Here is an 11,071-nt window from a genome sequence, read left to right on the forward strand (position 1 = left end):
GTGTGTACCTAGACTCTGGTCTCTGTTGCCTTATAGCTTTATTCAGGATCCGTTTTTTGGTAAGAAAAAACCCATCAATCAATCTTTTATGCTTGATTAGGCTGAGTTTTACTCTCCCTGGTATTTTGCTCTATGACAATGGTTTTGTTCAGTAAAAGTTGTTCGGTTCTGTTTTACTACTACTTTTTGAGAGTTTTAATTGGCCACCTGGTGGTTGTTTAGTAAACTCCCTATTCTCTCAGAGAGGGAGGGAGAATCATTTCCACCATCCAATTTTCCTACAGGCTCTGTGTGCATTAAGCACTGTACCTGCCATCTGAATTTGACTTCACCGTCACCAGCACCTAGAATAATTCATCATTTTAGCTCCGACATACATGATATGCTCACAAAATTCTTAAAACGACAGATAAAATGGTTGAGATGAATCTCAACCCGTGGATTCACAGGGCAGTGCGCTAGCCAACAGTAAGTCTGCAGAATGGATTAATGTGGTCTCAGAAGACAGTAGGGAGAGGAGCTTACCACTGTATCTGGGCCTTTAGCCCAGCCTCAGACCTGCAACCTAATTTTCAATCCATTCTAATACTAAAGCCCAACCTTGAATGGTCAGTTTTGGCAGACTATCAAAGCTCTTTTTCTTAGTACTGAATTGGATTGACAATCAGATCCCATTACTAGCCTACTAAGATACATGTATTTGAGCCCAGCTCTCTCTCTCTCTCTCTCTCTATTTTTCCTCCTCTCACTCAATGTCTATGTCTCCTTCTGTCTCTCAACCCTGTCGGACTTCTCTTCCTTTCTGTCCGTTCCTTAACTCTGTTACTCCTTCCATACCTCTCTCCTTCACACCAAGTGTATTCCTCTATCCCAGTATGCCACTCATTGCTACACCCCCTCTTATTGCAGTTTTCCCTCCTCTTCCTACAAATGTAAACCTCCAAGCCACCTTGTTGTTCTCTCTTTGACCCACCGTGGCACTCGCCCTTGGCTTGTAGTCGATAGTAGAGTGTTGGGACACAGACTTAGTTTAACTGCTAATCTGGCAACAATTTAGAGGGATTATGAAGGGGCATGGCGTCCATTGGTTGACTGAACACTGAGGTCACTGGCGGTGTCTCTCTCAAGGTCCATTAATAACTCCTTTAGGTCAAAAAAAAACCTGGCACTGTTGATGGCCTGCTGGCTCCTGCCTGCTGCTGCGACCCGAGGACACAGGAGTGCTTAGAGACGTCGGCATCACGGGCTCGTCTGTCTCCTCCCAGCCTGCAGAGGCACTAGAGAGTCCATTTCTGTTCGGCACAACCAGAATTTCAATCCCGGCCTGTCACAAGCAGCTTGCGTAAGAGAGCCATTCATAAGACCAAGGATAACAACTATATATAACATACCTTAGATAGCTGGGCCCTCACAGTAGCCAGAGCTGAACACCTATCTGTTATCTTCTTAATACATCAGGCATGTTTCTTGTCAAATCTGCAGCGAGGTCAATCAGAGTAGCCGCCTCTCTCTCTCTCTCTCTCTCTCTCTCTCTCTCTCTCTCTCTCTCTCTCTCTCTCTCTCTCTCTCTCTCTCTCTCTCTCTCTCTCTATTCTATTCTATCTGCCATTTTGATGCCGAGCCATTGTGATGGGCAGAGGACAAAGGTCCGGAGCCGAGGAGAAGGTTGAGGCCATCCTTCTTCCTGATGTCCTGACACGGACACGGAGTGACAGGCCAGGTGGCTCTTTCCCCGGCCGCCCTGCTTTGAACCTGTCAGTAGCGCAGCAGGGCGCCCCACCATCCGCAGGGTGCTTGCATTAGCCCGGACAGAAACAAAACCCTCCATCAGTGTCTTCCATAAGTGGCATCCTTCCTTTCCTGTACCTTAGGGTGACACCCCCGTGCTTCCATACAGTAGCTGGCTTTGCTGTATTTCCGCATTTGCTCTAACAGATTGACACAGAATGCACACACAGTACCAGTGGCCCTCCTATCCCGGATTGCGATTGCTCTTTGTGTAATGAGTTGTTGCAATAAACCTGGAAGCTTCACTCGTCTCTGGTGCGCTGCGTGCCCTGTGTACTGTCCCATAAAGCCCTGTGTGTCTTTACAGGGATTCAGGTGGAGTCGTGTGTTTGGGAGACATGTCTGGGAGAAACACGGAGAAAGAGAATACGTGAAAACAGAATTGACGGTCTGCGGTGTGTAAGTCGGTGCTGTTCTGCATGGAGAGACTGTGAGCGTGTGTTCACGTGCCGTGCTGCCGTCCGTGCTGCCGTCCGTGCTGCCGTCCGTGCTGCCGTCCGTGCTGCCGTCCGTGCTGCCGTCCGTGCTGCCGTCGGTGTGCCTGTGCAGCCCATGTTCAGGCTGTTCTCGGTTGACATCCAGAGGGGGAGGGAAAGACAAAAAGAGGGGGATTGAAAAGACGACGTCCGCCTGGAAATGGAGAGCGGTCAGGCTTTGAAATGGATCTGCCTCGCTGATGATTTGCTTGAGAAGGAGGAGCGATGGGTGGGGTGGGTGTGTGTGTGTGTGTGTGTGGGGGGGGGGGGGGTGCACTGAGCAAGGGCAGGGGATGAGTCAGACACAGGCGGAGAGGGATGTGAGCTGGGTGCTAAACGCTGCATGAAACATACACGCATTCCCTCTCACACACACACACACACACACACACTTATCCCAGGAGGATCCACACACCTGCATCAGCTGCAGGGGAGGGATAAGGTGGGGGATGGGCGTGTGTGTGTGCGCTAGGGGGAGGGTGACCTCGGGCAGGGCCATGCAGAGGACATCCTCATCCTATCTTCTCCTTACTACTGTCTCATCACCCTATCACAACCCTCATCCTGATCAACGTAGCTAAGCGGCTTGAGCAATCAGGCCGTTGCTGATACTGCTTGGGTTGAATTTGTAGACCAGCGACTTATTACCACTGCATTTATGTGCAGTGAAAAAAACGTGAGTGAACTTTGATGACATGAAGTCTTATTTTTCTGAAATCAAGGACCTCAATACCATGCTTGCATGCAGAGAAAGAGTGTGTTTGCAGATGCGTGTGAATGTGTCTATGCTGGCTTGACGGCAGCTACAGAAATTGTGTTGAGAGAGTGTTGTATTGTCTGCTATTGAAAGTGATTGGCCATGATTAGGCCCTGTTAAAGCGATTGCTTTGGTCTGAATTGACTGTCACTGTCGTCTGCAGTTACCAGTTCAGCTCGAGGTCCACCGTAGCAACATGAATGGATTGGATGGACGTGGTGGCCTGTGGGCATGGGGCGTGTGCGTGAAACAGAGCCTGAGTATTCAGTGTTCGACACCATCAAACATACATAGGGATGGCTCTGTGGTTAAATATTCATGTGTTTGGCCCTTTTGTGGGCTGAGCAGCCCAGGTGTCTTATACACATGCACGCACAGCACTGTACGCAGCCTTGATGAGATCAGGATGGTAGCATAATATTTCTTTTGATCTTTTCACTGTAGTCGTCTCTTTGTTGGGTTCGTTTGGACTCGAGTTTTTTTCAGTTTGTTTGAAGACGAGGACACACTCCAGAACATTTCCGCAGTGTCTCTAGAAGCAGGAACCTAAACAGAAGAAGACTTGACAACAACAATAAAATAAAATACCTACATATTCTTCCTCTCAGTAAGGCACACCAGCTTCAGTTACATGGTTAGCATGGTTACCATGGTTCGCTACTAAACTGTTACTCAACACGACTGTTGGACTCCTCCCCCCAAATAATGTTACCCTGTATCAGCAAAGAAGCGGCCCTTTGAACCCAAGCTAATGTGACCTTTCCCTCTCTTTTCTTCTCGCCTTGTCTCATCAGTACGGGGAGGAGGAGGTGTGTTCAGACCGCCTGGATGCAGACTTCCCGGACATCGACCTATCACAGCTGGACGCCAGCGACTTCGACAGCGTCAATTGCCTCAGCGAGCTCCACTGGTGTAACGACCAATCGGACGTCTCGCCTGCCTCCGTACAGTACAGCACAGGAGATCAGCTCTTTGAGGTGAGACACCGGTTAAGGCCAGTTATAACTGATCACAAGAGGGGAGGAATTCTAGGAGCCTTTTCAGCATCAAGAGAGAGGAAGACTGCAGAACTGCAGATCTCCTCCCCCGAACCTCCATGGATGAATCCTCTGTAGTGGTCCTGTACTGGAGTTTGTCTCTGTAATGGTTATATCCCTGCATCATTTCCAGATTGGAAGGGCAGTACAATACGTCTACCACCTGGCATGTACATGGTCTGCCTGCTTACACATTCACCTAAATCTTCTACCATATGTATCGGATCTCCAATAAACCCCTTTTGTTGCTCAACTAGCTGGGATCAGAGTAGCACAGATTAACAACTGGACTATATTCCAGACAGGCTAACGGGTTATTGATTTGACTAATGCACAGATATGTACAGATTTGTATAGGATGGGATTGATTCACAAGGGTTCCAGGGTTTGGTTACCATAGCTAGGCGATGATGCCATGTTCAGATAGATCTGTGTTGGCGATGGGAAGAGAAGACACCGATCTGTTACCTCTGGTCATTTAACCTTCAAGTTCGACTGTACCATCAGTGTCCCACAAGATGCCTGTTCCTGGAATGTACCAACCATATAGGATATGGACATTCTGTGTATATACTGCAAGCACCATGCACCGATCGTAATTGATCTGGTATTGCTCTCTGTTATACCGCCCCCTGCAGATAGAAGAGGAGAATGCGGCCCTTCTGGCTGCCCTGACAGACAGCCTGGATGGCATGGTGGAGGACGAGGTGGGGGGGCTGTCTGTGTTCCCTTCTCTAGGGGAGGAGCTTGAGGAAGATGAGGAAGACCTTCCATTGGACACTGAGCCCTTCCCAGAGTGCCTCAGTGCAGAGACAGAAGACCAGTCTCTAGTAAGAACCCTTCCTTGCTGTTTAAGTGGATGTGGATGGGCCTCTGCTCTGACTGCCTGACAGCATGGGTTTGATAGGCAACACAGGTCTGAACTTTTCTCATTTTGGGCTTAATATATCATTTAAAGTCTTTTTTAACAACTGGTAAAAAACGTCCTGCTAATAACGATGACTCTTACAGAGAGGCGGGAAGAATTGGCCACACATACCGCCTGGGCTAACTTCAAAAACTGATACCTCTTGCTCTTTGTTTCTTTCAGTACTTCATGTTCCATGTTATTTTCAGAGGACGGTAAATCTTGTGACTGCTACTGTACTGTAGGTTCCTGCCAGCCTCCAATTTGACCTGGCAGGTCACGGAGTCCACCTTTGATTCTGTGAATCCTGTGACCCAATCCCACTCTTTCCCTCTCTCACTGTGCTGTGGGATTCCTCTGTCCTTCCTCTCTCCAGTCACTCCTGCAGGATTAACATTTCCTTCTCTCAGTGTAACAGAACCATTCTAATTACCTCAGGTTCTAATTACCTCAGGTTCTTACAGGTATTTGTGGCTCTTGTTTCAAGACAAAATACCTGCAAGTTATACTAACATGTTGACATTGTTTAAAGGGTTACACACATCGTATGTTGTGAAGGGTCACAGACAAAGACACCGTTGTTTGGCTACTGAATGAAACTAGAGTAGCAGCCTGCCTGCATAATACCATGGTTACTGTAGATGATCACAGTGACAGCAGACCATTGTGAACAGATTTACTCCACACTGCACAGAGGCCTCTCATTCAAATAGTTGGAAATGGTGCTAACCTCAGCTGGCTGTAGTATGTAAATAGATAGGAGTAGCAGGAATAAACATGTGCCATAGGGAGTCAGGTGGCTGAGCGGTGAGGGAATCGGGCTAGTAATCAGAAGGTTGCTAGTTCGATTCCCGGCTAAGCCAACCAAATGACGTTGTGTCCTTGGGCAAGGCACTTCACCCTACTTGCCTCGGGGGGAATGTCCCTGTACTTAGTGTAAGTCGCTCTGGATAAGAGCGTCTGCTAAATGACTAAATGTAAATGCCATAGGCCAACATAGTTCCAGCCTCAAACGTAGACTAAATAGGAGAATAGTAGGGGTACAGTAACCTTTTACAAACACATTTAGCGTCAATTTAGTTTTCAGCTTTCTAGACACCCCCAAACTAGTGTTCATTTCCATTTTAGTCATTTACCAGATTGATTCATCCACTATCCCCCGCTTGTGAGTGGAGACATGGCTGGCCTGTTCTGAAGACCAGAGCTGTAACTGCAGGCTGTGGACCCCCTACTCAGGGCTGTCCCTATGCCTGACCAGAGAACAAGGCTTCTATTGAGCTGCAAAGGCTCGGAAATTGGGCCAGACCTCAAAAACAGACTGCTCCACAGTTCCATTTGTAAACCCCTCCTAGTGCCCTCTTCAATCTAATCCATTGACATAGAGACACCATTCACACCGTGAACCTTGCGCCAAGTTGGCACTGGCAGATTCACCCAGAAACTATATCGTTGTCTATTTGTACCAGGTTTAGAAAACATATCACAGGTGTCGGTCTTTAGATAATCAGCCAGTATGAATCTCCATTCCTACTTTGTCGAAGTGTGTGCGTACGCCTGATGCAGAGCAGCAGTCGAGGGCTGTTGTTTTACGTAGAAGTGTTTCATCTGCTGATTCTCTACTGTCACTGCCTAGCTTGTGCTCGTCAAGCCCAAAGAGGAAATAAACATCCGACCGAGTTGTAATGTCTCCAGACAGCAAAGCAGATCGTCAGGAGAGATCAGCCGTCAGTGTGCGCTAGGATTTGATACCTGTCTGTACTTTGCCTGTGCTCCTTTTGTGCTCTCTGTTCAAATAATGGGGTTATTTGGTACTGATGATGCTGTTATTTGGAGGGGGGGGAGATGAATAGTAACAGTGTACAGAGAGATGATAGTTGACCCTCTCCTCGCTTCTCTCCCATCTCTCCCTCATCAGCTGAAGAAGCTTCTGTTGACGCCCCCTAATGTGCCCACGGGCATCGACGCAAACAAAGAGGGGAGCAGGAATCGCAATAACAACAGGAGCCTTTACCTCAAACCCCTCAGGCCTCTGGTTAAGGTGAGTGCCATAAGACATAGAGACCAAGGCAGTACAGCTCCAGTCTTGGCAGCTGGGCCTAACTAATGGTAGACGAGTTCCGGGGAGCTATAAAGGTCAAATATCAAATTTGGCTACTGAAAATGGCAAGCATGTTCAGAAATGCTCTCCCATCAGTGCATCTGTGGCAAAGAGTGTTTAAAGGTGAGTGTGAGGCAGGCGGAGCTGTAGCAGGTGGCTGCTGTGTCAAGCGGGAGAATGTGATGCTTTGGTGCGCCTAACCCTAATCCAATCCTGTCAGCGTCGAGAGAGTAATTCCGTGTGTTTGTGCTTACAGAACGAGAGCACCCAAAAGTGCAAGGCCCGTGCAGTTCGACCGGCGGGCCACCTGTGCACGGAGCTCCATCGACACCTGACCACAGCGCAGGACGCAGAGGACACGCCCTCCGCCGACACAGAGGACGAGGAGGAGGATGACGAAGACGACGACAGCGACTCCGAGGAGGAAGACGAGGAAGAGGAGGAAGAGGAGGAGTCTTCAGGCAGCGAGGTCGAGGCGGAGGCCCCCCCCCACGCGGCCGAGCCCGTCAAGCCACAGTTCTCCTCAGAGAAGGAGCTGCACTCCATGGTGGAGCTCATCAAGTACATGCACACGTACTGTCTGCCCGCGCGCAAGCAGGGAGCCTGGGAGCGCCGGGAGCGCGAGGCCTCAAGCTTCACGCGCCGGGCGAGGCCCGAGGGCTCCACCGCCCGCAGCCCCCCGAACTGTCACAAAGCGGCTGCCCCCCAAGCCCAGGGCGGAGGCCCGCGGCCGCGCCCAGCCTTCTCTCACCAGCGGGAGGTGAAGGCCAACTCCCTGCTCCGCGAGCTGCTGGAGGCGGTCACGTCCTTTGACGTCAGCAAGCCTTACAGACTGCACAGCCCCCCCTACATCCACAGCAGGGGACATCACACCAAGGCGGCCCCCGCCTCCGCCGAGCCCCCGCAGAGTCCCAGCCAGGCCAGTCATTCATCCAGACCAGACCTCCCCCTGCCCGCCTCCTCCAGGGCTGACAGGGCCCTAGGAGGCTCCCCCGGCCCCGGGAGTCCCGAGGTGGACGACTCGTCCTTCTCTGTGCGTCGTTCCCGCCGCCTGGCCTCCTTCCCCAGCCGCTTTGCCAAGCGGGTGCGGCAGGGGCGCGTGAGGGTGGAGTCTGGGGCGGGGCAGGGCGGCAGCCAGGAGACGGCGGAGGTCAAGCAGTACATGAGAAATCCCGTGGGGAAGGAGACGGCTTCCGAGAGCAGCCTCCAAACCAAGGCAGACCCTGGAAACTCCTGCTGCCACAAAGGTAGGAAAAACAAACAAGTCACAAATGCTACAAATTAGATTTATCACTTTTAGATGGAATCGTGCAATTCAAATCATTTGTTACACAGTGTAGTAACCCACATTCAGGCAGAAGCACAGAAAACCCCACACATGCTCTATTATGGTGTTCTGACCAGTCACATAATCACTGGTGTTTCTGTTCTAATTGCAGAGAAACGATCCTGCCTTTGTCTTCCGTTGACACCGAAATCCACAGGGTTGGTGTTACTGTCTCTTACGTAATCTTAATCCACACTGGGAATGCAACCTGAGGTTTAATACAAAATAACAGAGCTTTGGCATGTATCGTGTTCATTCCTAACCTGAGAGCGTACGCTCTGTAGTACATGTTTTGCCCTCAGATGTGCACCAAACAATCCCTCAGAGGAATTGTGGGAAGCTAGTTCCCTCCTCCACATTGTGTTATTATAGTAAAATACTCACACATTTTACTCATAAATCTAGACTGTCTCAGACCAGTGATACATAAGTATACAGTAGCACTGTAAAAAAGTAAAGTAAAAAAAAAGATTAATGTTTCACAATCTGAAACAGACAACAACTAACTTCTGTCGATATCTCGGCCTCCATCCCTCTTCTCTCCCTCGTTCTTCTTCCCCCTGAGCAGAGATGCACAGTATCCCAGCAAGCCCTTTGAGCAGCCGCTCAGCATGGACCTGTGTGGCACAGCAGGTAATGATCACGCTGTTACTGTTCATGTTGCTCTTCAGTCGGACTCTTTGTTGTCGAATGTGAACTGCATTTCACACAACCAGTATGCATACGTTCTTGCTGCACTAAAGGCTAAAAATCTAGGCAAAAAGAGAAACGAAAGATACCGTTATTTTTCCCCAGTTGAGATGATACCTTAACAGTTTTAAGCAGGTTTGGCTGCCTTAGTGGCACATATTCTGGTGTAGGACAAACTAGGGTCAAAGTTCATGACCCCGGAACAGAGATGCAAATCGGAAAAAAAAATTGTAAACGTGCATGTCCTCTTAGAGGTTGTGAGTTTGATTGGCTGACGTGTGTTCCGTGTTCCCCAGGCCTCACTCCCCCCACCACCCCCCCTCACAAACCCATGGAGGAGGAGCTGTTCAAGCCGGAGGGTAAGTCCGACACCCAGACCCAGACTCCTAACACCACCAAGGGCTCATGGCTGAGCCGTGCGAACGCCCGCAAACTCCCGGAGCAGACGGAACTCTACGCTCAGCTCCGCCGGATGGGCCAGGCCAGCCAGGACGCACCCAAGGAGGCGGTGATCCACCGGACATTTGGCGACCACGATTACTGCCTCCTCAGCCTGGGAGAGAGCAGGAAGAGGACGTCCGCCGTGTTGAGCCCGTCTCCCTGGGGGCTTGGAAGGGGGGAGCGTAGCGGAGACCAAGCCAACCAGGTGTTGGGGGACAGGTTCAGCAAACAGCAAGACAACAGGCTGAACACCAAAGCCGTGGAGGAGCCGGGCAGCAGGACAGAGGACGGGCTCCGGAAGGGCCGTGCCATGACATCCGCTGCCCAGTCAGCGTCAGCCCAGGCCTTGTCCCCCCAGAACTCGGAGGAAGAGGGAGAACGGCCCTCTTCCTGCCGCTCTCCCTCGCCCATCAACCACACCAGCTGCTGCCCTCCCCAGTCCCCGAGCTGCAAGTCTGACTTCAGGTGAGACTGATTTGACTTTGGATGATATGGCTGGTGGTGTAAGGTAATTGTATATCTTTTGAGATTTACTTAGCCGAACAGTGCGGTATATCTGTGCGACTATCTTTGCCAGTCATGAATGTAGACTGTTCCCCTCAACAATGAAAGAGATTGTGGGAGATGTGTGACTTATGAACCTGCTGTTCGTCCTTGTTTCTTCTCTCATCTTCCTCAGCTGTGAGAATGATGAGGGCTGCCACGACGACAAGCAGAGGAACATGACCAAGTCTGGATCACAGAAAGAAGAGGTACAACTTACACAAACATATTACAATTAAGCTTTTTTTTATTATTAATTATTCTATTATTTGTATATGTATCTTAAAACAGTTATACACAGTATAAGACGGCCAGATTATATTAGAGGTATGTCATCTCACATCCATTTTCCATTGCCAGGACAACTGCCAAGTGTTCTACATCCACAACCTACCTAACAGCGTTACACAGATGATGCTAAGGAAGCGCTTTCAAGCCTTCGGAGACCCTGAGGACTGCAAAGTCATTATCAAGAATGAGTACGTTCTTGTCTTTCATATTACATTTGAGATGGATTTGATTTCATTTACTTGTAATGGTTAATGCTAAAACTGTAGCTACATGATGTACAGTCCAGAACCCCAAAGGGAAATGAATCATTGTCTTAGTCAAGTCACTCATACAAGTAGGATACGTGGTTTGGATAGGAATTTGGGTAATTGCAGCCCCACACATACAAGCATGATCAAGAAGTAGTAAAGTAATGTTTGATTCCCCACCCAAATGTAATCTTAATAGATCATCTCATAGATGTGCATGCTCTGCTCGCCCAGTACTAATCATGTGCATTAATAGAAACATTCTGGTTATTTTCCTGTAAATCTGTTGTTGTCTAATGGTTCTCCCATCCTTCAGGGAGCGCTGTGGGGTGATAAAGATCCGGCAGGGGCCTGCAGGGCCAACACAGAGGCACAGGAGAGAACCACTCTTCCAAAACGGATTGGGCAACGGCCTGCGTAGAATCACCCGCAAACGCTACATCGATCTAGGTGAGGGAGAGTAGGCAG

General features: G+C 49.6%; 2 protein-coding genes across 2 annotated transcripts in view; one reads left to right on the forward strand and one right to left on the reverse strand.

Annotated features, from left to right (window-relative positions):
• Positions 1-11,071, reverse strand: part of LOC134032052 (rod cGMP-specific 3',5'-cyclic phosphodiesterase subunit alpha-like) — a 154,802-nt gene that overhangs the window by 128,357 nt on the left and 15,374 nt on the right. The gene's annotated exons all lie outside the window — the stretch shown is intronic.
• The window catches only part of ppargc1b (peroxisome proliferator-activated receptor gamma, coactivator 1 beta), a 34,822-nt gene that overhangs the window by 19,357 nt on the left and 4,394 nt on the right, over positions 1-11,071 (forward strand). The window contains exons 2-11 of the mRNA XM_062475843.1: positions 3,816-3,998; positions 4,697-4,888; positions 6,881-7,003; positions 7,320-8,310; positions 8,503-8,548; positions 8,959-9,023; positions 9,377-9,986; positions 10,201-10,273; positions 10,425-10,543; positions 10,920-11,053. Of these exons, the coding sequence (XP_062331827.1) occupies positions 3,816-3,998; positions 4,697-4,888; positions 6,881-7,003; positions 7,320-8,310; positions 8,503-8,548; positions 8,959-9,023; positions 9,377-9,986; positions 10,201-10,273; positions 10,425-10,543; positions 10,920-11,053 (2,536 nt within the window). The remainder of the gene's footprint in view (positions 1-3,815; positions 3,999-4,696; positions 4,889-6,880; positions 7,004-7,319; positions 8,311-8,502; positions 8,549-8,958; positions 9,024-9,376; positions 9,987-10,200; positions 10,274-10,424; positions 10,544-10,919; positions 11,054-11,071) is intronic.

Source organism: Osmerus eperlanus, chromosome 13 (genome assembly GCF_963692335.1).
Source record: "Osmerus eperlanus chromosome 13, fOsmEpe2.1, whole genome shotgun sequence".
NCBI classification, from domain to species: domain Eukaryota; kingdom Metazoa; phylum Chordata; class Actinopteri; order Osmeriformes; family Osmeridae; genus Osmerus; species Osmerus eperlanus.